We start from the raw sequence: 25,929 nt of genomic DNA on the forward strand, positions 1-25,929 counted from the left end.
ATTTCTGTAAATATTACAGTATCCAACAGCAACAACATTGTTTGATTACATTTGTCACATTTAAAAATGTTAGGCTTCAATTAGAACTGGTTGTACGTTTTCAACAACAGATTTGTGCAATTACCTTTCAAAACATAGTGCTGTGCAGCTATAATACACTGATTTGGTAACTTCGGTTATAGGATATATTCATAGCAGATTTGACATCTACAGATGTAGTTAATGGCATGGCGACATTAGCCTGAAAGTGTCCACAAGTTGTTATCTTGGCTTGTATACTGGAAGAGAATGTTGGCAACATGTATCCTGGTATTTGAGTTGCTGAAGATAGGCAGTTCTACTGTCTGGACTGTTGGTGAGAACACTGCATTTGATGTGGATGCACACTGCTCAATCTGTGCTTGGGGTGAAGTTGCAGAATGAATTGAGAAAGACGTCTGGCTGGATTGTTGAACCTGCAATTGGATCTTCTGCTTACTGGCTTCTTTTACATCATTGTCATGTGCACTGCAAGCAAACATTATAATGATTAAAATCAGGTAACATCTCAAGCAGTAGTCCCTTATCAAAATAACTACACTGCATAAATTTTTACTTACATCAGCAGATTTTCAATGCAGGATAACAAAGAATCCCATGTGTAATCAGTAAGACAATGCAAGCGAGTAGGCCAGGGAGGAGAGAGCCTAAGAACAGCTCTAGATGCTGCTATGCAAGCAGCAGCAACAAGCGAAGGAGCATAATTTAGAAAGCCATGGTCTGCAAAGGTAAAATAAAACATGGAGTCAATTGAAACCCCTGTGCATTTTACTTCCTGGATCATTGGGAAATTAGCTTAACATCTAGTAAAGAGAAATTACTATTTGCCTGCTGGATCTTCGCAATTATGGAGTAAACAAACAAGCCCTATCAAATAGTAAATAGTAAAAATAATAAATAATAACCCTTGCAATTAATACAACATATTTCACATAAGAAGAATGTCTCAAAGCACTTTAAGATATATAATATAGTGACTATTTCATAGGTTAACCCCTACAAAATAACACCCAAAATAAGTCTTTTTAAGAGTGTACATTTCCACAAAATTTACTTTTGTAAAAAAAAGTAATTTGCTACAAATGAAAGAGGACTTCACAATTTTATGCCAGATAGTTATAAGTATTTTTTGATATTAAACTTCCCCTTCTGCCACCACATAAAACCTTGCAGTAAGAAGGGGGGGAATAAGTCTACTAGTTAAGTCATAATATGAAAAAAGTGTATAAGAGTAAATACCTTGTAAGGACACTTCTAGAAAGTAATCAGAGTATTTATGCATGTACACCTTGATCTTCTCCAAACAAACCATGGGCCAGCCATTGTGAACGTCTGATGTATGTACCGCAGCTGTGAGGTAGTAGTCAATAAAGTGAGCAGCAGTAGGTAGACACAGGTTCCATTGGAAAGTTTCCAACAGCAAGAGCTCCATTTGCAATAGGTTCTGTTTGCTCAATGCCAGGTTCATGTTAGTCATGCAGCCAAGACTGTTGAGTTGTTCAAGTTTAGGTACACATTCTTCCTTTTCCTCAAATTTGCCTGATTTAAATTAAAGTCATAGGAAATTAATATTTGAAAATCCTCACATTTGGCTTAAAGCAGCCACAAACAGCCTATACGCTCTTTTAAAAAAAAGTATTAGTAGTTATGCATCTCTCTATTCTATCAGCTGTAATAAGACTGCAATAGCAAACAATTACTTGTACAATGAGCATTTGTGCAGTTCCAATCAAAAAGTTCTGTCCAATCAACGAAAGTGCTGTCCTAACTGAAATAGATTTGCATTTAATAGATTGCTTATAACAGAAAGCCACCTATGACATTAAAAGGGGAAGGTGGAGCCAGAAGCAAACATAAACAAACAAGAGACATTCTGGTTTTTCATACTCAGCAACCCTACATTTCAAAAAGGCTCAATGAAGACTCCATATTGAGGGGGCATTAGTAACTCTAAATCACTGAAGCTATTCCACTGATAGTTATGTACAAAATTAAGCCGATAAGTTCTTCCCAAAGAAAAAAAATACACAAAATGGAAGCAATAAGATTCAGAATTTTGACTGGTTTGGGCTTGTGCTGAATTAGCTAATCATAGCTGGGAAGCTATAATTGAGCCTCAGTGCTTCTGTCTAGGAAGAGGAGAGAAAAAAAAATCATGTAGGTTTCCTTGCCGAATACCCACTCAATTAATTCACTAAGAAAGTAAGTTTATATGCATCACAAGTGGAACAGGAAGAGGTATAGTGTCCTACACATCAAGCAGTTAGCCAACATATACTCTAGGGATCCGCATGAAAAATGGCCAACTTTGGCGTGATGTACTGGAGGGCTTTGGTTACCTTTGGAAGTGAACCCAGCAAAAGGCTAATTCTTTTAGAAAAGATAAAGGGAGAAAAATGGCCTTTTTAAAACAAATGCATTGTTCTTAAAAGACTCAAACTTTATTTTTTTTTAAAAAATCACTCTACCTGAATTATTCTCTAGCATTAATTTGGGAATGATTTAGTTCAATCAGAGCAAATTAAGGCCAAAATGAATTAATTTCATGCATTGTCTTTGTGCAGATATAAATAATGTACAGGTACTTAATGCGAGAATAACATTTAAAAATTAAAATGTACAATACTACACAATTGCAATTTTCATAGTTTGATAATACATCACTTACTTGCTAAAAGTAAACAGGAGAGTGCCACTACATGCAATTGCTGAACGGAAATGTTGCAACGGTCCATAAACAAGTCTAGGAGGTAGATAGCAAGATGCCGGGTTGTGGGACAAAGGCAAAAATGATTGCTGATGATTGCAAGAAGATCTGCAAAATATCGTCGGAGATTCAACTGTGGAGACTGGCTTTTGTAAGGGGTTAGTTTCACCTCCTGGGCAAAAAGAAAATATAAACATAAAAATAGAATTCTACTATTTTGTAAAATACACAATAGTTTATTGCAACATGCTACAGTAGTTAGAGTTTTGACATATTAACTGAAAGACCAGGGCTTGAGTTTCACACTCTAGTTTGAGACAAGATACTTCGCCAGTCTCAGCCAGTTGAATTGTATAGGAAGAGATGCGAAAAAACAACCCAACTGGAAATGGGAAGAAACACAATAAGTTCCAATAAACAGTCAAGTATGCTCCTTCAGAGAGATTAAGGCTTGGAACCAATAGCATCCATTCCAGTTTGTTTCCCTGTGTGTAAGTAAAATCTGAAAGAAAGAAAGAAAAAAAAGGGCCCCAAACTGGCAAATTTCTGAGGAATGCTTGAAATGAGGTCCAGTATTTTAGTTGCAAAATTCATTGCATTATTGAATGCAACAATGCTGGGATCTACACAACTCTAGATTAAAGACCAAGAAACAGCAGATTATATCATTTGGTACTGTAATACTATAGTACTCTTGGCCTTAATGAATTGGGATAGAAAAAATAGACTTACTCAAGATTTCTACTTCGGAGCACAAAAAGTGATCTAGGGCTTGTGAGTTTACAGAAAACCAATTATGATGACCTCCATGTGTTCAATAATTACAACCCAAAGCCTTGCTTTAAGAATGTTTTGACATGTCACAAAATATGTTCATATTAGGTACAACAAATAGGATCATCAGAAGAAAATCTGCACAATTAGATTGAGAGAGATGGTAACGACAAACTTCTAGTTAGCTGCTCAAAATTAAAGCCTGTACAAACTCTAGCTGAAGCTTATTCAAACTGCACTTTTGCTCATGTGAGAAATATACCTTGTTTCGAAGAGCCTGATGTATATCTACAGCCAACTGTCCTTTCCACCACTGTTCCTCCAGCTCCATTGGATACAATAAGTCAACGCTTTTTTCCTCCTCCTGAAAAAACGCACAACGTTCAGCCAAAGTCTGGGCTATTTCCACTGCTCCTTCAACAGTACTGCAACATACTGGCGGTTCAGACTGAACAAGTCCCAAACCTTTCCCGTCCTTATCAATCCAACGAATTAACGCCAATTATTCGTACCCACCGGACAAAACTAACATCGACCGCTGATGATAAATTTTCGATCCGGCTAATGGTTAGTTTCAATTGCGTTTGCAAAAACATTCTGCACAGCGCACCTGAAAGTTATTGTTTTTTGTTGGTGGTGGTTTTTTGACAGTAAAGCAGCTCTAAGATTGCCAACTCACTAATTGCAAGTGACTTGACTTGCAGCCCAGGAAGTGCGGAGCCCAACTTAAACGAAGTGTATCTATCCATTTGGAGGCACAAACGCTTCCGGTTATGAGTGACCACCTTCGGTGTGTTTGGTGTACAGTAGTTACAGTAGCGATTGCTGCCGCTCTGGGGGCGCTTTTAATACACTATTAATACGGGCAAAGTCACCCGTCAAATGTTGCGACCCCCCCCACCGATCTGTAGACGAATGCAAAAGTTTCTTTTCGCAATTGTTCTGTTCGGATTCGCTCGCTGTTTTTTGCATTGATTTGGGGGCTTTTTTTTTCCCCACTGCCCGGTTTTGGAATTGCAAACTTTCAAGGTTTGGGTTCAATTTCCTTTCAGCCTCTTGCAGCCTCTTGGCTCAATGCACGGAAAGGCAGTGAGCCGGAGGGCACTCACTAACCACATTGTCTCCAGTTTCGGTGCTGTTTCTCTGCTCCCTTTGATTTTCATGTATTGGTGCTTATGTCCCCCACCCCTTCCCATTCTGAAATCTGAGAGTATCATGAAATGCATTAGTAGATCCATTAATTCAGAAATTGTGACAGACATACAGAACAAGCACTTTATCGGTTGGTGAAAGAAAATCGAGGATCTAATCAATACAGGGAGAGGTATGATTAAAGTATTATAACTAATAATTAATTTGAAGCCAGCCTGGCTCATCGGTATGGCCTGGAAGGGCAGATGAGTCAATGCCAATGGGATTCCATCCACTTCAGCTCCTGTTAAACCTGCAAAACCAAACTCTTAACCTGAGTAGGGTGGTGCGAGCTGGATAAGCAGGGTCAGGCTTCCCAGACAGAGCTCTCAATGGCAAGCTCTCTGGTTTCAGATGGTTAAACCACAGCACACTCTGGGGTCTCAATCCTTGGTTCTGTGCCCAATACTCTCTGGAATTAGGTAAGCAGTATGGGTCCCTGCAGGGAGTGCGCACATTTCATTCCAGACGCACAGAAAAGTTCCAGTTCCAGAAACAGGAAACTTCCACGTGTAGCCGGTACACATGTGGAACTCTTCTCTGGTTTGGATATTCATTGATGTCGAAGGGTTTCTGCATGTCGGACACCTTTTTGGCTGGCCAAAAAAATAAGTCAGCTGTGGGGTATAGAATTGCACCTACGCAATAGGAGGCCCGACGAGCAGAGAGGTATAATCAGAAAAAAATGACTAGGCACTAACTTATTTTTAAAAGTACCATAAACAGAATGTATTCGTAATATACCTCAATATCCTTGGAAGACCAACTGCATCTTGTGCCTTTGGTTCTCTGTTCATACCCTGTTTATTTATGAAATATTTCCAGAGGATGGAGCCAATATTTTCCATCTTTTATTCTCAATTGTTCTCCAGTCAGAGAGAGTAAGGGACTTTAACTGGCCTTAGTCTCATAATTCAAATGTTCCACAGCGTAATAGATTTATTACTAATCTACTCCCCCATATTTGTATCGAGATGGAAAACACAGACTTCCTAAACAAGATATGGACAAATCTTTCAGGTAAGATATTTAAATTATCCCTTTTGTAATTTTATGTATATATGTACAACATATGTGGGTAAGTGTGTTTTTTGGTACAGATGTTGCACTGAAGCATTTTTAACCAACTTTTTAGTTACCACATCTTTAGTGATTGTTAACACTGAAAAAATAAACTACAGTATATTGTATGTATATTACATGCTTTCTTTGTTGACCTTTCAGGCGAAAGACAGATATGGTTCCTTCATAACAGGAAGCAACATTGTGCAAAGACTAAACGCCATCAATTAACAGGAAGGACATTGATATTTTGGTGTTTTTGCAAAGCATGTAATTTACTGATAAGTCTTCCTTTTCTCCATAAATTAATACTCAACAGATGTTCAGTTTTTTTTACAGCATGATTTATTTCCTTGGTACAATATACACAATGTAACTGCTTGTTCCACTATTTGGGGAAACATTATATCAATATTCTTACATGACTTTATATCATAGCAAATTATTTTAAAAGTATTCACTAAGCAAAGTTTGACAATTTGTTTTAAAAACATAATAATCCTTGTATTTCATATATTTATAAGTCAAATTTATCTCAAAAGTAATCGCTGTAAAGACTATTTTAATATGTCACCCAATGCACACATCAAGATGTCACGAATAGCGAAAGATTGTAAGATTTTGTAGGCCAGGAAATCAGGTCTGAAAAACTGTAGGTCAGGACATTAGGAGAAATGCCCTTTTTATTCTTCATGGATAATATCATGAGATCTTTAACCTGAACAGGTAAATATGAACTCAGTTTAATATCTGATTTTATGGACAGCGTATAGTATAGTGCTATTTCATTGGAATGTCATCTTTGATTGGGAGTTCGGTCCAATTGTAGACCTTGAGAGTGTTACCAATTGAAACACAATGAAACAAATATTGAAGTCGCTGGGAACACTCAGCAGGTCAGACAGCATCTATGGAGAAAGGAAAGTAGTCAACGTTTTGGGTCCATGATCCTTTGTCAGAACACTTCGACCGTTGAATGTTGACTGAACCGCTGAATGTTCCCAGCGACTTCTGTTTTTGTTTCAGATTTCCAGCATCTGCTGTATTTTGCATTTTGTTTTACGAAATAAATATTGTTCGTTTGTTACGAAAATGAAGCACGGTTATGTTACTTCACTCCCTTTCCAGGAGTAACGAATCCCTGTAAATATTATAACAATAGTGCTCTGTGTTTTTTGGGACGTGTGTCCTGCTTGTCGTTGAATTTTAAAACAAAATTCGAACCGTGACTTTCATGTTATAACTAGCTTTTGTTGCGGCTGTGTTTAAATGTCTCACATTACTTACCTGAAGGAAATTAATAATAATAATAATCCTTGCATTTGATATAGCGCTTTTCACGTCGGGAGGACGTCCCAAAGCGCTTCACAGAACACACTGTAAAGTGAACTGACTGTATATTTGTGGGCGAACGCGGCAGCCAATTGCGCACAGCAATGTCCCACAAACAGTCGTAGATTGAAAATGACCAATTTTTATTGTTGTTTTTGGTTTTGGAGGGATTATTATTAGGCGTGTGGAGTAAGGAAACTTGCCCAAGGTTTTGCCCTGCCTGGAAATGAACTCAGGTCTCTCGCTTGCAAAGCGAGTGCTCTAACCACTGAGCTACAGGACTCCACGACTTTAACACAACGATTAACACAACAAATTTAGAATGGCTGCTTCTTTGTAGCATAGCAAATGAATATCCTCAATTGTAAACCGTATTTATTCAAACAAGCATCAGTGTGAGATCTGTCCTAGAGCTGGTTCTGTCTTACATAGGTGCTGACCCAAAAAACACAATCTGAGAGGTTCACAATGAATAAAAGAAATTGAATGATGGGGTAAATCTGACCTCTCAGTACTGTAAAAAATGCTTTTAAGACTTTTGAAATTGCATATAAACTACCAGATTCTGTGTAATAAAGTATTTCAAAGGTCAAATTAAATTCTTGCTGGCTGGCCTTTTATTTCTTAAAGATGTAAGTAGATGATAACCTATGATAGTCTAAGGCTGAGTGGAACAGTGGTGGGGAAAATGTACTGACCTGAAAGAATAAAAAAAATCCTTGCATTTGATACAGCACCTTTTTAGGTTGACAAAATATTTCAGAGTGCTTCACATTATAAAGGGTAGACATTTGTGAATCTGAATGTTTGATTTGATAAAATGCTGATATAGAATATACACACACACGTGAAGTTTGAATTTCATTATTGACATTAGAATTAGTAGATAGAAAATAAAGCTATAATAGGAAAATAATGAGAAGCATGGATTTGTTTGGGAAAAAAAACATGCAGCAGGAACAACAATGTTTAAAATTTCAAATGAACATTAAGAACACACCAGGGAATTTACTATGTCATTCCTCATCACAATATTATCATTGGACTAATCAGTGTTTACCAGATACAGAAAATATTGATACAAAGCACTAAATTTGGGTCATTGTAGGTCGAATGGACCTCTTCAATGTGTATATCTTATATCAATGTGTTTTGACAAATCAACTTGAAAACAAATGTTGATACTTGTAATATAAAATGCATGTTTCTTAACATGCGTGCTGTTTAAGTAACAAAATGTTAATATTCCCTAAGTGGTAGTGATAAATCCACAATCTAGTACCCTTTCACCCCTTCAATGTAATGAGATTTTACCTGGCAATGATATTGGAATAAGAAAAGTTGATGATTTTCATCGGGTCTCAGCCTAGCTGAGCCAGAAAGGGTTCAAGCCTCATGTTGGGTAGAGCCTCCAATACAGTGGCGGGGGAATGCTGCATTGATTAAGGTACCACCTTTCATATAACATGTGAAACTGAGGTCCTGTCCACCTGATCAGGTGGAAATTAAAGATCCCACGGAACTTTTCAAAAAGAGAAGTGAATCTCCTGATACCCGAGCCAACAATCCCCTCCTCCCATTTAAAATTGCTCATTCACATTCATGGCTGCTTGGAGTTCATGCCGATCCAGAAAATGAAGCCAATTTGCAGTAAACTGTGCAAAGTGCCTTGAGGTATCCTCCTGATAATGAAAGGTGTTAAATCAAATGCAACGATTATTTACAATTTGCGTGGATGTTCAAAAGGGAAGCTGATGATAAAAGTTACTGATGTAACTTGATGCTTGTCGAGAGGTTCTTTATGGAATGGCCATTGTAATTCCCTTCTATCTTATGTAGTACTTACGTAGCGATCACCTGGGACAATAAAGTGCGGGAACATTTGCCCCGAATTGCGGGGAAATTGGGAAATTTGACGGGACAGGGATCCAGTCACTGGGGAAAATACTCTTTCCTGCTCGACTGCAGACCCGTCTTGGGAGACCAGACCCACGTGCGAAAAAAGGAGCGGAAATCCGATGGCAAGGCTGGAGCCGAGGGCGGTGTCCAAGGCACGAGAAACAGGCGAAGGTAAAAAAAAAACAAATGGCTGAGAAGAGTTGCGGGCCTGAGAGCTCCGCACGAATTCGCCGGAATCGGAAGCGGTTCCAAAATGCGCGCGGCCTTTCCACTGACTGATGTACCGCCATCATCATCATCATCATCGCCGCTCGCTCGCCCGCTCGCCGTGAGTGAGTGCCAAGCGGAGTCTGTTTGCGAGGCTTTGGTTGACGAGGAGCAACTTGACAGCCTGGTAAAGTGTGTGTGTGTGTGTGTATATATGTATAAATAAAATATATATGCGTCTATATATATAAAAAATAAGGAAGTTTGCACCCACCCCACCCCCAAAGCCGACTCACTCACTCCCTCCCCCTTTCACGGCTCGGTGTCCTCGTCTCCTTCCACACTGAGATGCCCGGATGTAGCTGTCATGGCGGCTGGCGGGGTCGGTCTTCTATTGGAATGGTGAGAGCATTTATTATTATTTATTTTTTAATATATATATTAAAAAAAATACGTAAGCCCAGCAGTTGCCACCCCGTCCCACCCTTTGTTTTTTTTTCTATTAAATTTTTTTTTGGTGGGGTTTTTTTTAAAAAATTTTTTTTTGGGGACCAACCAACCAACGACGACAAAAAAAAAGACATTTTAATTCTTCGGGAGCGGGACGTCTCAAAACTTTTACCGTTTGTGTGGCGCGCGCGAGTGATCAGATAGAGAGAGAGAGAAAAAAAATGTCTCCCGAAAGACGTTAAGTCCCGGGGAAGGAAAAGGAGGACATTTTGAGGCTGAGAGTAAAATAGTGCGGGCGGTTAAAAAAAAAGCGGTGGCCGAGCGCGCGGCTTTGCGGCAGGTGGATGGCGTCCAAAGTGTGCGCGTCGTTTTTTCCGAAAGCGTCTTTGCCTCCTGGCCGTGAAGGAAGGAAGAAAGGAAGCCTTTCTGCTCGTGTTCCAGCGAAGGTGCGGGAGCGGAGGGAAGAGTGAAGACGACGGGGATCGTGATGTATACGTCCGCCATTTTGAGGGCGGGCGATAAATAGATTTCTATTCGGGACTTTCCTGCTCCCGGACCCCCGGCCCCGCAGCGCAGAGAGACCCGACAGCAGCACTGGCCGTCCAGACCACACTGACTTCCTTGTTTCTCCATCTCAGGTCCAGCGGCGGGCGCCACTTCCCCGGGTGTCCAGTCGGCCGGTTGACTGGCCTGAGCTGTAAGTGGCAGGAATTGTGAATCCGACGTCGATCCTATTTATGTTCACCCCCGAAACTCTTTCGGTTTGAAAGTTAAGACCCGTTTCTTTAAAAACCTCTTCTCGAATCGTTGCCATTGGAGCGCGAGGCGCACGTGCCACCGTTGAACCGTCACCCGGACTCGAATCAAAAATGCCTACTTTTTTTAAACGGGTTTCCCCCCCAAAAAAAATAAGGTTTTAAGCCTTAAATGTCCCCAGCAGTGGGTGGTGTGTGTGTGTGTTTGTGTGTGTGTTGTGTCCTCCCCTCTCTTCTCTTCTAGGAAGTGTAATGTAAAATGTTACAAGAAATGCTGACATGGTCATTTCTCTTCAGCATTTTGAACACCGTTTTTTGGTGGCTTGGCCTAGTTGATGGCACTCTTGTCAGTTTGGTTTGAGTACATTTGAGCAGGTTGATAGTTTTCTGCATGTGTCAGTCCTCGCTGCACCCCCCGCCCCTCCCCCCCCCCAAAGAAAAGGCATTACCCAGTTTAGAAGTGATGGAGGGAGGATCTGTCTTTTAAACGCGACAATAAAGCAAGATGTCATCTGACTGTTTTGTTCCACGTTGAATATCCATGATTGTTTGTACTGTGCAATCTTTGAGATTAGTTATTTACCACATGAATGTTTGTGGAACCCACCTGGTGCACTAGTACTTATCTCTGAAGAGCTTTGAGTGTTTGGTGTGATCAGAAACGACACCAATGACAGTGTCTTTTGAATTCTTTCTAAAGATTATTTTAACAATATTTGCAAATACGTTAGTAGTCATCAAAGATAACGAAGGCTAAACTTGAAGTAATGTTGATTTACATTAGTAAACTCTTAAAACTCAGTCAGTGTTGATAAATGTTTCTTAAAAAAAACAAATACCCACTGATATCAACAATGTTTTTTTTCTTTAAGTATCCAAAAACAGTGATGATTTGTTCTGCTATCCTCCAGGCTTCAGTAAGACATCTGCATTTTTTGTTGTATTAAATACACACCATTAGATCATGCCTTTGTACAGAAGACTAAAACACCAGTTTAAACTCATTTTACCTATCAATGGTAATTCCATTATCCTTCCCTTGTAAAGAGATTTCTGGCTTTCCCACAGCAGCACAGATGAGCACCAGCATTAGATACCAATACTGAGGAATCTTGAGCGATAAGGTGACATTAATATTTTTAAAAACTTGTTCAGAGTATATTCATAAGTTTAATATTGAAGTAATTAATGTTGAAGTAATTAAGTTCCTGAAGCTTGGAAATCCTTGGTCTTCACAAATGAAGTGGATTAAGAGTAGAAAAGGATTAGAGCATAAGAGTAGGGGAGTCTTGCTGCAACTGTATAGGGCCCTGGTGAGACCACACCTGGAATACTGTGTGCAGTTTTGGTCTTCTTATTTGAGGAAGGATGTACTTGCCTTGGAGGGGGTGCAGCGTAGATTTACTAGGTTAGTATCAGGGATGAAGGGGATGAGTTACGAGGATAGGCTGACCAATTTGGGCCTGAGAAGAATTAGAGGGGATCTTATAGAAACCTATAAAATCATCAAAGGGCATGATAGAGTATATAGTGGGAGATTGTTTCCTCTGGTTGGAGAAACTAAAACCAGGGGTCACAACCTTAAAATTAAAGGCCAGCCCATTCGCACTGAGTTGAAGAAGAACTTCTTCACTCAAAGGGTGGTGAATATATGGAACTCACTACCCCAAAGGGCTGTTGACGCTCAGTCCTTGAACATATTCAAGACTGAGATAGATTTCTTATTGCAAAAGGGATTAAGGGATATGGAGATATGGCAGGGTTAGGTTATTAGCTGGAGTTAGATTAGAAGATCAGCCATGATTGAATGGCGGGGCAGGCTCGAAGGGCCGTATGGCCTACTCCTGCTTCTACATGTTATGTTAAATTAAGTCAGTTAATGTAAATTAGCAGATTTAAAAAAAAGTACTGTACAGAATCTCTTGGCCAGAGGGGAGGAGGATATGACCCTTTGTTTGTCTCTCTTTTAAAAAAAACTAGACAAATGGAAAAGGAAGAGGACATTAGCAAAAGTGTAGCCTTTTCATGACCCATTGAATATAATATTTTTACTTTTGTTCATCTAACATTTTATTACTGAGAGAATGAGCCTTCTAAATATAAAGTGATGCAGCGAACATTGCAATGATGAAGTAATAGTAAAATTTTCTTACATTCAGAAAATATTTAAATTGGAAATTTACCTGTATACATTTTCAGGTTTAATTTAAGAGGTTATAGAGCTTTCAAAATGACCAATTTGTAGATGCTTTAAATTCATAGAAATATGTTCAGAAGAATTCTTTTGCATTACATTGAATCACAAAAATGTTTGTACAATATTGTGATTTGAAACAATTTTCTGTACTTCACAGGTTCAACATCACACTATTGAAGTGGCTGTCTTGTGTTAAATAATCTGAAGACACACGATTGTCAGAGCCTTGTTCTAACATGCACTAAATGCAAGAGAAGAAGTATCTTGAACAAGTCTGTACAACGCTCCTGACATTCCGATATTCCAGTGAATAGAAATATGCAGACTGGTGAGAAAATTTCTGCACAAAGCGATGAAGCAAATGCTTCTTTTCCTATGAATAGCAAGAGTTACTGTGGAAAAATAAATGTATCTAAGGGAAGTTTTCTACGAAGATCTGAAGTGTCAGTAGGGGACAAATTCACAAAAGTTACATTTACACCAGTTTCAGTAAATGTGAGTAAAGACTCTCAACAGAAGTTGAAATTAAAACTTGAAAATTCAAAAGTTGTTCTTTCAAAATTAAATATGGAAAGAGATCTTTTTCAAAACTCACTTGTCAGTCTAAACAAGAAATCATCACGTAGATGCCAGACTGCAAGAAAATCATTCAGAAAGGAGTTATCTTGTTTCAAGAAGGGTTCTGTGCCGCAAGCTTTGGGTGCGATGTCTAAAACTTCTCCAGAGGCAGCAAAAAACGTTTTGATAAAAGTTCTTCGTTTTAGCTGTGCAAAATGTAAGGATAATGTGGAATACAACCCAAAGCAGTTGCAGAAACATTATCAAGAATTGCACGCTGCAGATTTGCCTGTGTATCCCTGTGAGTTATGTACTTTCACTGCAAATGATTTTCAATCATTGAGACAACATAGACTGCAACACCGTACCCCTCTTCTAAACTGTGAAGTTTGCAATGATGGAAAAATGTATACCCTTCAAGAGCTGAGGAGGCATTTAAATTGGAAACACTGTGTCAATGGCCATTTTCGTTGCGAAAAGTGTCGATTTTCTACAAAAGACCAAGGTACATTCATTCAACATATTCACCGACATGATGAGATTCAATACAAATGTGGTAAATGTGAGCATGTAAGTTACACAAAAGGTGAATTTCAGAGGCATCTTGTTGTACACACAGGCTCTTTTCCATTTAGTTGTCAATATTGCAGCTATGGTGCAACTCGGAAAGACTACATTGTAAAGCACCTTAATGCCGTCCATAAAGAGCTAACAGAGAATAGTAATTTAAAAGCAGACCTTGACTCATCTCAGAAAGGAAAAGGGAAGAATCCTGTGGGTCTCAAACTTGTACTGAAAAGATATAATAATGGGGTGTCTCGAAAAACACAGTGGAGGAAGAAAGGTCTTCATGCTGTAGCAACAATGGATAATGCTAAGAGATATTTTGATACAACAAACAAATGCAACAGTGTAAGACCACAATCTCCAACAACTGTAGATCCAATTTTGAGCGATGGAATACTTAATACAAAAGATGTTGGTTTTGAGAATGTTGGAAATCGGGGTCAGAATCCAAAAGTTTCCACGAGCTTTCCTCAGAGCAAAACGGCTTCTTCTTCTCAGATTTCTAAGAATTTTCATCCTGGGGCTTCTGTAGTAATGGTAAACAATAAGTTATCAGTGCCACCAAATTATAGTGCTCAATTTATGGGCTTCAAGGTGGTTGATGGAAAACAACATTTAGTTATAAAACTAGTACCTGCAACCAAACAAAATTCAACTCTTTCAAACTCGCCGCCCCAAGCATTAAGTGACAGCTCTACAAATTTACTTCAGAGCTCTGCAGATACTGTGGAGCAAATTCATCTTCAGAAAAAGGACTGCAATGGATTAACTGGAACAAACACATTAAGTGTTGGATCATCTATGGATTTACCATCAGTTAAATTTGATATTACTGCAAATCAACCTCAGGTGTCCACTTCAATAAATAGTTCTGTGATATTGAAAACATTAAGCCCTGTGTTGCATAAGGTGCCTGATGATATATCTGTTACAATCCAAAATGATAAAGTTATCCAGTTACCAGAACCATTGCTTGTTGGTATGAATACAGTTCAAAGAGATATCAAACAGTTACCAGCAATACCAATATCTTCACCAAATTTAATTGAAACTATAATAAACAAAACACTATTAGAAAAACAACTTGTACAAAACAAGAATCCAATAGAAAATAAGACTCCAACTTTAGATCAGTGTCCAGGATCAAGTGGCCATTTGCCTAATACATTTGCATATTTAACAAAGAGCCAGATTGATTCAAGCACTGACTTGCAATATGTAATGGGTAGACAGACATCGAGTGAGGAAAAGATGGCATGTTCAGATTTTCATACTTCATTGCAATCATCTGAAAAAGGCACAGACTTGCCTTTACTTCATGAGTATGCCAAGAGGAGCACTTCTGAACACAACTGTCATTATGCTTTGTTAGTGAAAGGAGACATACCAAATACTTCAGTAAATTCACAACCATCAACCGTTGCCTTTCAGCAAAGGACTGAGTTGAGGTCTGCAGAACCACCTGCGGTTGAAGCTGGTAGAAATAATGTTTCTAGTTCCCAGCAGCTACAAGGCATCATAACCACTCCATTTTCTAAAATTCCCAAGTTGAGTCTCTTAAACAGAAAGATTTATACACCTAGTATGGTTTCAATTTCCAGAAACCAATCTGTATCGTATCCTTCACAGCCAGTGTTTGCTTTCCAAAATTGTGGTAGCCAAGGTTTGAGTGAATTTAGTTCACCTCTACTCCTGCAAATGCTGAAGCCTTCTGAGGAAAATTATGAGGGATCTGATGAAGCAAAGATGAGAATGGCAACAACAAAAACAATGCCTGTGTCTTCAGCCTCCACATCACTTAATTGTACTGCACCAGTTTCTACTTTTGTTTCAACAAACCTGGTGAGTGTAAACTGTGATGAATCCACAAATAATAATGGGATTAACAACATTAATTCTGAAACTAAAAGTGTTATTCTGTCTGAACAAAGCAATCTGTGTCTAATAAATGAAAAAGAGCAACAAAGTGAATGTTTAGATAATTTGAATCATCCTTATTCTGTAGAGGCATCCGAGTCAGGGAAAGCAGACTCTAAACTTGAAGCTCAGACCTTACCCATGGATAATACATGTGACATATTGAATAATGAAAGTTCTGCACTGCAGAAACAGGAATCTGAATTTAGGAGCTTTGATTGGTCATCACATTTGACTGGTGTCTCTTATGTGAATGATGAAAATGATAGATCACAAAATGCAAGCAGCAGTGAAACAATGAATGGTGATAGTACAGCTGAGTGCTCAAATAAACTAGATTACAGTGGAGCAGATTCATCTTCAGAAAAAGAACTGCAACATGACGCAACTGGATATGAATGGGCAGAGATGAAGGATCATAATACCAGAGGCTATATAAATGAGGAGATGCATCATGTTGATGCAGACAACAATTTTCAAGTTGATGCTCAAATGTCCCCTGAAATGCCTAGAATCACATCTGTGTTCTCATTGCAGACTGGTCATGAAATGAATTGTTTGCCTCCTGAAGAAAACCAATTAATTCTTGATGCACTGACAAATACCTCTGTATTTTTAGGTCATGAAAATGTTTGCAGTGAGAGTAGAATTCTAGAAAGACAGACTGGTGTAAATATTCCTGCTCACAAAACTCTTTTACATAGTTTTTCTTCTAAAGAAGACACACCTGTTGTACAACAGGACTGTACAAATATTAAAGAATATGCTAACAGCACTGTTTTAAGTAAGAGTAAATGTATTGACGATGGGAATAAGTTGCAGAGTATATCATTGCATCCTGCGTCAAGTATTAGTACACCAGCAAGTGTTGAACAGCTGAACACTTTGTTAAAAACTCATGGAGATGAAATAATCAACAAGCAGTTAATGAAAGATGCAATTCGTACATCGGCTAATGGAAACAATAGGTCATCTGTCGTACCTGTGACACTTTTAAGACCTATACGTCTTGCTGGCCTCAATAAGCCAATTCTAATTCAATCACTCCAGAAAGGCTCTGCAGTGCCCTCACATTTATCAAAACAATCCAGATTGCAATTAGTTTCTGGGGGTTCCGTTTCAGAATTGAACACAGCTGTTCTGCAGACAGTAACAGACAATTCCATTTCCCAGACTAAGAAACGGCCTGGCATGATCCTTACTTTCAGTAAAGGTACACTAGGTGCAGTTTCTAACCTTGTCTGTGGTGGTAATCTTCAAACACCAAAGGTAAAAAGAGAAACACCATCTTCTGGTAGTTGTGTAGGACAAAATACACATTCAGTGGTAACGAGTGGTTCTGAAATATCCTGCGCAAAGAGTTCATCAGTTCCAGCAGTAAATAGCATGCCTTTCAAAAGCACACTGTTCTTTAAAGGTCCAATTTCTGCTTTGGTTGATCACTGTTCTTATGCAAAGGATACAACTGCTTCCAAAGAAACATTAGAGAATTCAATCGAGAAAAGATCATTAGAGGGATGTGTTGATGATGCAGATTTGTTGTTTCAACCATGCGAAAATGTTAAATCATTTGTCTCAAGTAATTCATCATCCCATTCAATGAGTCAAGAGAGAGTTTTGGGTTGTTCGAGTACACCTAGAAACATTAAAGCAGAAACTTTGCCTAGCCAACAAACTGTTGTGCTTCAGTGTTTAATGCAGAAGAAACAGACTGGGCCCAGCAGTGAAGATTCTCCAGTTAATACCAGTTCTACATCTGATGACACTGGGCCTCCTCAAAAGAAAATCTTATTGAGAATTGTTAAACGTTCTAATGAAGAGTCAAGCACGAAGGATGGCCAGTACTTAAAAAATGCACTATCGACATTTCAGAAAGATGCTGCAGGCAATTTAATTAAACCTTTACAGCAACCAAGTCCAGCTGTACTGCTTACTACTGGTGGTTCTCATTGTTTCTTGTTACCAGTGAACAAACATTTTCCCTCATCTGCTGCAACCTGGCGCTTTCTTCCACAGGGTGGTGTTCATACTTCTCTTAAACTTCCTATTCCTCGAATTCCCAGAACTCCTTCCATCCGTTCAACTGAGAAGAGTACTGGTAAAGTATACTCATTTAATACCCCAAAATCTGCAACAAAGTCAAACTGTAGATCAACGAAAGAAAAATCTGATGAAGTATGGACACCGAGAAAGGCATCTAATGAAAAACTTGTTTTTAGATACAGTAAGCGCCTAAAAAGAAAGTTGGAGCATTCTGAAAAATCCCTGAAAACGGTAACCATTGACTATGGTACACACAAAGAAAAACAAAAGGGAGAACTGAACAAGCGTGTTGAATTTCACAACAGTGCAGCTACTGCCAGAACTGTACGAACAATGAGGCTTATACCTTTTGATCATCATCAGCTTATTAGATGTCCAAGGAGAAACCAACCAGTGATCGTGCTTAATCATCCTGATGTAGATGTTCCTGAAGTGTATAATGTGATGAAAACCATGAAAAAGTATCAAGGAAATGTTATTAAGGTGGTTTTATCAAAACGAACAATTGAAGCCTTGTTGAATCCAACTTCTAGCAATGTTCGAGTAGCTGCAAAAGGGTTTCCTGCCATTCGACACAAAAAGGTAAAACCAGTGAGCCCAGTGAAGGAAAGATATATACTTAAACTGAAATTGAAAAAGACTAGCAAGAACAATTATCAGATAGTGAAAACAGTCTCAAGTAAAGCAATTGAGGCTAAATTCAGCTGCTGGTTTTGTGGTCGAATATTTGATAATCAAGATGATTGGGTTGGACATGGTCAAAGACATTTGATGGAAGCAACGAGAGATTGGAACACCTTGATTTAGATATCATGAACACAGGATCAAGTGATGTAAAAAGGCTTAAATTGCAAGCAACTCAATTGCTTATTGCCTTTTGTGATTGGCCATATTTATTTATACTTGAATTCACTAAAATGCATTGCTTCTGTGTTTAGGGATAAAATGTTTTTGATTGGAACTAAATTAGCTATGGTCTCTTGGTAGCATATAAATTAAGTATGCAAACCTGGATACACTGTAGATTTTCATACGATCTTGCATGTGTATAGTATTTCTTTACATTTTGAAGTATGTACTATTGTCATTGGTAAAATACTGACATTTGTAAGTCTTCACCACCTAAATGATGTGAACACTAACTGAATATATGCAATCTTTCAAAATCATAACAGATAATTTGAAGCTGGTGAAATACATGCTGATGCTTATTTTTAGTTTCACCTGAAGTCAGAAGTGAGGAAAAATACTACAGTTTGATATAAATATGTTGGAAAGTACATTGCTTATCTAGCCGATGGGCAAAAACTGTTGATACTGTGCTGATTTCAGAATTTAATTTAAGTGTAGAAGGCATTTGCCATTTCTTGTTCTTTTTGGCTTCAGTGTCTGCACTTTGTTTTATTGCAGTAAGAATTGAGATTATAGTTAAGATGGACTCTTCTGAGTGATCAGTTCTTCCCTGTCCCCCCAACATGTGTGGTGTGATGTGTGATGAAGAAGCAGTGGATGGGTAAAATTTGTTGTTTTTCTCTGACACATAGGTTCAGTTGGTAGAACCGTCTGAATCACAAGGTTGTGGGTTCAAGCCTCACCTTGAGACTTTGAGCTCATTGTCCCGGTTGACACTCCACTACAGTGCTGGGTGATTGCTGTATTGTTGGAGGTGCCGGCCTATAGATGAGATGTTGATCCCAGGTCCTGTATGCCTGTTCAGGTGATTATTAAATGTCACCATTTGAAAAATTCTTCGACTGTCCTCACCAATAATGCCCTCGATAAAATTAGGTCATTCACTTCATGGCTGTTTGTTGGACATTGCTGGATGCAAATTAGCTGTGAAATCTTGCAAAGTGCTTTCAGATGGCGACTGTGATGAGGCTCTATGTCAAATGCAAGAATTAATAACATTTAAGTTCATCACTTGTGCCCATTTCATCTGTTTGCTTAGTTTTTATATAGTGCTGAACCTCCCATTGGCTTTGTAGTTTGTAGCCTAGGCTCTTTCATTCTGAATTGATAAAAATGTATTCCAGAAATTTGGGGCAGTTATAGTTCTACTGATTGCATTACTCTCTGCCTGAACAGGATTACTATTCATATGAAGATTGTTGTCTAAAGATCTGAGAGTATAGTGTCATCAGCATCTTGCAATCCAAAGACAGAAACTGAGATGGTGTATTTTTACTTTGATACAATTTGATTTATAGTGGTTGTACATGGAGCCAGGTTCTGGCCAATCTTTAAATAGTTTTGCTTCTGATATTATTACTAAGAGTTAAAAGTTTTGATAGGCACAAATTTGTTTTGGTCTCAAGGCACTAAGCAAAGTACTTAATCGAATAATTATTCTTTATGTTGATATACTAAATCATGTTGATGAATCCAATGATGAACCGTTATACATCTCACCATTGAGAAAGTTGGTGAAATATCACAATATACAGTCAATTCACTTTACAGTATATTCTATTGAAGTGCTTTGAGAGATCTTGAAGATGTGATAAAGCACAATAACAAATGCAAAGATATAATACTGTATGTGCTTTATTTTGGTGTTCCTTGATTAGGGTTTAAAACCCTAGTTGATAAACCTCTTTGCTGCTTTAATGGCAAAACTTAATAGTATTTATGACTATCCATGGTTCCTTCCTGTGTTAAATAAAATTAAGTCAATTTCTTGTACCATGGACACTGTTTCAGGCAATATCTTTTGGTTCACCAAAAATGTGGTTACTTTGTAAAAGCCTCTTTAGTTCATATGTTAGTTCATATTAAACAAACCAGTGCCTGCGACAGCTAAGGTGGAAGTTTCAGGTGACATTGGAAAATTTATTTGAGTGAATTTCCAATAATTTGAAATTACCAATGTCAAACCTTTAAATGTTTTTGTACATTTTATAGTTATACACTAACAGTAATAGAATTTCTTAAATGCTAACTTTTACAAATGCTTTACACTATTGAATATTTTTATATATGTGATGTACATTTTTACAGTACAGAAATAAATTTATCTAAAAATGTCTTAATTGTGATCTCTTCAGTGTGTGCGAAAACTTAAAATCACTATTATAAATGTAATACTATTTGGTGTGGTACAGAACTGTTCCTGTAAATTTATTAGTGCATCAATAGACAACACCTACATCTCCATTTATCTGATAAGATGTTGAGTAAGATTTGTTGAAGATACTTTTCCTCACCATTCTGCTGATAAGTCTCCCCAACTGGCCTCCCCATCACCTCTGCTAAGAAGCTTCTGCATGTCAAATGTCCCAGGGTCCCTCCTGTTTTAGCAGTTTCTCTTAATTGGCATTATTTATCTACTTTATTAGAATGGGGGAAAGGATCTATTATTCAAAGAGAGAAGGAATTTTACTAGTATGTTGGACAGCGTAAAATTGGTCATTTTAGTTTGTGTGACATTGCTGAACATGGTAGTCAATTTGTACAAAGCAATGTCTCACAAACAGCCATGAACCGAATGACCAATTTTATCTGGAGGTTGTTGGCCATGGTTTCTTTAACGTTCTTCTGGTTTAGCTCAAGGGTTTAGTCCAAGGGACAGCACCTGATTGAGTTCAGTAAAGATTGATTTTAAAACTCCTGTGGGGCTTGAACCCAGAACCTTCTTGACTCTGAGGCGAGAACGTTTCCGAATGAGCCAAGTTGACAACAGACTTAACTCTAATCAGCATGCTGCTTCTGTATTTTGGTTGGGCCAGGTGACTGACATTCAGAAAACCCTCACCATGCTTGAATATCTGAACCATACAGAGTTTGATGCATCCCATCTGTACATGGAATTATAAATCCTTCAAAAAAGAATTGGTCACTCAATCCACGACTATTTGTGGGACACTGCTGTGCACAATTGGCTGCCATATTTCCCACAATTCAATTCACTTTATAGTCTATCGTGTGAAGAGCTTTGAGACGTCTCGCAGATGTGAGAAGGCGCTATATCAAATGCAAGGATTATTATTATCATTTGGAAATTCCAGAGATATTTGTTGGAATGGAATGTGCACTCTCGCTGGAGGGACACATCCTGCTTACCAAATTCCAGAAATATTAGGAGCGGGTTCACAAAAACCAAGGTCTGGGGACCCCAAATGTGTGTTGGGGTCTGATGGAATCTAACCTGCTAAAACCGGGTAGCTTGCCATTGATAGCACTGCCTTGCAAGATTTCCACTGCTTGTCCAGCTAGGATCACTGTACCTGTTAGGGCTTTGGGTTGCAGGGTTAATGGGAGCTGAGTGGAAAGAGTCCCTGCCCCCATTGACTTATCTGCCCTACCAATTCCTGCTGATGAGCTGGGCCAATAGAAAATGGAAACCACTAAGACAAACATCCTCCGTGAAAACCTGTAAAAATTAAGTTTGCTCAGCCCTCAGGCCTCTGCTCGCTGCCTCTGGCTGTTTACTCTATGTCTCAGTGCTGCTATTGTGGGCAGTGTGGCTCTGGCCACGCGTAGTTAGCTCGGGGAGCATTAGGATTGTGATAGCAGTGTGGGCGGAAAATGCACTTTGCCCGCTGGTGAGTGAACCACTGTATAATTACCAGCTCCGTGACACTACTGGTTCTGTGTGTTTGAAGCCCGGGCTAAACTGAGTTGCTGCAACAAATTCCTGGTAAATACTCTACTATTCAAATTAACATTTTTATTATTTTAAACATAACTAATTTTCAGATAAAATATGCCTATGTGTGTAGCTTTAATCTGGGTTGTTTCACTTTATAGGTTGTACAATACAAAAATGTCCAAACATCTTTGTAAATCCTGTGAGGAAGCCACGTGCAGTACATCTCAATTTCCGTCCGTCCATCAGGTGGAATTCTGCTCTATCTCAAATGATCTTTATGAAGAAGGGGGGCATTGTTTAGCCGCTTTCTGTCACAATTGGCTATGTTCGCAAGAACACCATTGATGAGCACATGGAATCTGTGAACACAAGGCAATGAAGGTAAAATATTTTGATATATACTGTATAATATTTCAGCTTCACTTTAATAGTACAGAATTAGTTTGTTCCGCATTCTTTCCCATCCTGCTAACAGATGTAGGTGAAATATTAAAAGTTGTTACTATTTTCCTAAACTCCTAAGGAGTTTAGTTTTTTTGGGGGGTTGGGGGTGGATTCATTTCTGTATTTGAATGATTATTCTACATGGCTTTGTTTCTGAAATGTTTTATAAATGGAAAATGTACCATTATTGCTTTCAATTTAATTTTGAAAGAAATTCTTAATATGTATAATTGCAAAAACTAATCTCCCTTGCTTTTTGATTAAAATTTGTATTGATATTGTTAAAGCACATAGAACAACCACAACAAATAAAAGCGGAAGTAGACAGAACTACAAATGTTTCTTAAAAACATGAGAATTGCTAGACGAAAGAAGACCACGTTTTATTTTTATATATTGCACTTATTTTATTATAATAGTGATCTTGAAGATCAATTTTTATTTTTTCCTTTCTAGTTGGAACTGGGCTCCAGAGACAGCTTACTCTGACATCCTGCTTCTCTAGAAACACTGCATCATCTATGGAGAAGGAAGAATTCATATTGGTCTTTGTGCAGAGTTTGATTAGACCAGACATATCTCTTGAGAAAGCTCCTGCCTTCCAATAGTTTCTATACAAGTACACAAAACAGGGTGCGACTTATTCCAACACCATCACAGCTTCGTAATACCGACCTGAAGAAACTTATTCCTGAGTATGAAGCATTTTTGAAGAAACATGTTGATACCGATGTGCACTTATTCCTGGGTTAGACCACTGATTCCTGTGGGTGCAGTGTTCTGACTGCAAAAAGTTAGGGAAAAGCCTCTTCTTATTGGAGCTCTTCTACAAGTCTTAAATGTAAAACAAGTTAATGTTGATAAAGTGCTTGCAGTTGCCACACACACTGCAAGCTACATGCTCAGCGCATTTAACATAATTGTTTCCTAACGCACTACATATTACATGCATTGCCCATCTTTTGAACTTGATTTTGGAAATCTGGGCTGTTTTACTGGAGGACTTAAACCAGTGGTCAACTATGGCTGACACTACAGTCAAGAAAGTTTTCTGCCAAAGTCTAATGTGTTGGCATCAGTAATTGGAATTTATGGAGGCAAAGGATGGAATTAAACTACATATACCAGTCTTTGCTATTCAACAACAACAACAACAAATTACATTTGTATAGTGCCTTTCGTGTCAGGAGGAAAGTTTCAGATGCGTTGCTGCTCCTGGGTGAAGGCGGTTTGCATTTTTGATCCTCGCCAGCAAGCAACACTGGATGCAGAAAAAGACTTGTACAGTGTTCTAATTCATGCCCTTTTAGCTGTTTTAATATTTGAATCGCAGGCCTACAAAGCAGCTGCAGAAACTGCTTCAGGTAACTACAACCTAGCAACATGGTGGGCAGCTCAGCTGAGTCACTTGTGAAACTTGTTGTTATTGCAAAATAATACATTACCAGTGAGCATTGCTGATGCAGAAAGGTCATTTTCTGTTTATTCAGACTTCTTGAAAGAAAACAGACAAAGTCTGACAAGACAATATGGAGATTCTTCTCATGTTAAAATATAACTACCACTAAAGTTTTGGCTGTGGCATTTTTTTGTTTCTGAAATTTTGGTTTTGAATTTTTTTTCGGCAAACTTGAAACTGCACTTTTGCACCTTTCGAAAGGTGTTCTATTCTGGTTAAAGAAAACTATAAAAAAAATGTTGCAACAATCTGATGTGTTATTTCTTCAAGTTAATTTTTTAATCAAAGTGAAAAATTGTAGGTTAGCAGTAAAATGTGCCTCTAACAAATACCTGCAATTTCCTGCAAAATTTGTCAAATTTCCCCACAATTTGGGAAAATATTTCTGCAATTTCTATTATCACCAGTACCTTGGAGTACTGCAGACCTGCCTGCCTCAGTAATTGGACTCATGCTTTTAGTGATTACCACTGTGTGTCTACAACAATGCAATATCTTCTAATACACATTGGAAGGAATGCAAATTATACAATATCAGGAAACTATCATTCAGATTATTTCTGTTGATTTTATTGCTAGATATATAAATGTAACATTATCAAGTTATTGCACAATATTTGGATCAATTTTCTAATACAATAACTTGCACATTTAGCATCTTCCATGTCAGAAAATATCTTGAAGAATTTAAATACCTTCACTTGAAGTACTAACATTTCTTCTGAAGCATATGATTTACCAAAAAATCATGTAACCTACTACAAATTAGAGAAGAGTAATAATTCCCAGAAATGTAACTTCTTGACTAAACATAATGGAAAATGAAACTGATTACAATCTTCTCAATTTTCCAAACATAAGTTCTTGAATAAACAGTGTGTGACAGTTATTCATACTTTAATTTTCATACTTTGATTCACTTCTAGATCAACAGTTTTATTCTTTTGTTGTGGAAACTTGTCCAATTTAGTTATTGTACAATGGTGTTACAAACATGTTTTATTGATTTCAGGACATCAATTGTTGAAGTGTACATTTTATACACGAGTTCCAATGTGCTGATGTAATCGATGCAGAATTTAACTTCAGTGAGGATTGAATACATTATCATAAGTATCTGACTGTTTCCTGCTGATTGGGAATCAGAAATAGTTCAGCTGGAGGTCTTCACAAAATTATGAGATTTTGACGGGATGCTTCAACTTGGTGGAATCTTTGGTATTATTTTGGCTGTCAATGAGTACCAGGGCATTTCTTTGATGATTCTCAATTATTTCAGCAACACTGGCAAATCTCTAGATTAAGAAGAAATGAATCAGATTAGTCATTCAGATTTATGTGAAAATAAAAAAATATTCAAATGAAGTCTTAATTCAACAGGATTGACAATTGGAAACTTTGAAATACACATGTGAATTGTAAATTCTCTTGTCCATCAACATCTTGCGGGGGGAGGGGAGACAGGGGTGGTCCACTTTCATCAAGCATTTGTAGTAATTTACATATTTAAAAAAATGCTGTATGTATGTGCCAAGATTCACATATGCAAACCTCCAAATCAGTTGAAGTGCAAATGATTCATACAGTATAAAATGTTAAATAAGGGTTCTGGTTTTAGTATCTCCAGTGAGTTTTACTACAATATTAATTTTTTGGTTAGTCAGTTATTTACTGAAAATAGTTGTAATCGAATCAAATGTAATCGAACAGGCATATTAGCATAAGAATGCTAAATCA

At 38.0% G+C, this 25,929-nt stretch overlaps 3 protein-coding genes across 11 annotated transcripts in view; 1 reads left to right on the forward strand and 2 right to left on the reverse strand.

Annotated features, from left to right (window-relative positions):
- Positions 1-236: 236 nt before the first annotated feature.
- ccnj (cyclin J) lies at positions 237-4,083 on the reverse strand. Its single transcript, XM_042336852.1, has 6 exons — positions 4,037-4,083; positions 3,783-3,884; positions 2,708-2,918; positions 1,279-1,578; positions 600-759; positions 237-507 (listed from the first exon to the last, which is right to left on the reverse strand). Exons 2-6 carry the CDS (start codon positions 3,849-3,851, stop codon positions 237-239), a joined length of 1,011 nt encoding a protein of 336 aa, XP_042192786.1. The 5' UTR covers positions 3,852-3,884; positions 4,037-4,083.
- Positions 4,084-9,556: 5,473 nt separating this feature from the next.
- LOC103180506 (zinc finger protein 518A) lies at positions 9,557-19,266 on the forward strand. 3 transcript variants are annotated; one of them, XM_007896406.2, is made up of 3 exons: positions 9,557-9,613; positions 10,300-10,358; positions 12,771-19,266. In XM_007896406.2, the coding sequence occupies exon 3, from the start codon at positions 12,932-12,934 to the stop codon at positions 18,503-18,505; it is 5,574 nt and encodes a 1,857-aa protein (XP_007894597.1). In that variant the 5' UTR covers positions 9,557-9,613; positions 10,300-10,358; positions 12,771-12,931; the 3' UTR covers positions 18,506-19,266. The 3 variants fall into 3 exon arrangements, with proteins under 3 accessions (XP_007894597.1, XP_007894608.1, XP_007894618.1); XM_007896417.2 differs by lacking the exon at positions 10,300-10,358 and having other exon boundaries at positions 9,562-9,613; XM_007896427.2 differs by lacking the exons at positions 9,557-9,613; positions 10,300-10,358 and adding an exon at positions 11,458-11,540.
- A 5,480-nt stretch (positions 19,267-24,746) lies between these two features.
- blnk (B cell linker) overlaps positions 24,747-25,929 on the reverse strand; it is a 43,814-nt gene continuing 42,631 nt past the window's right edge. For all 7 annotated transcript variants that reach the window (XM_007896377.2, XM_007896378.2, XM_007896379.2 and 4 more), the window contains one exon: positions 24,747-25,487. In XM_007896377.2, the coding sequence (XP_007894568.1) occupies positions 25,368-25,487 (120 nt within the window). In that variant the 3' untranslated portion in view covers positions 24,747-25,367. The remainder of the gene's footprint in view (positions 25,488-25,929) is intronic.

The sequence above is a fragment of the Callorhinchus milii genome, unplaced genomic scaffold (genome assembly GCF_018977255.1).
Source record: "Callorhinchus milii isolate IMCB2004 unplaced genomic scaffold, IMCB_Cmil_1.0 Scaffold7, whole genome shotgun sequence".
Classification (NCBI taxonomy): domain Eukaryota; kingdom Metazoa; phylum Chordata; class Chondrichthyes; order Chimaeriformes; family Callorhinchidae; genus Callorhinchus; species Callorhinchus milii.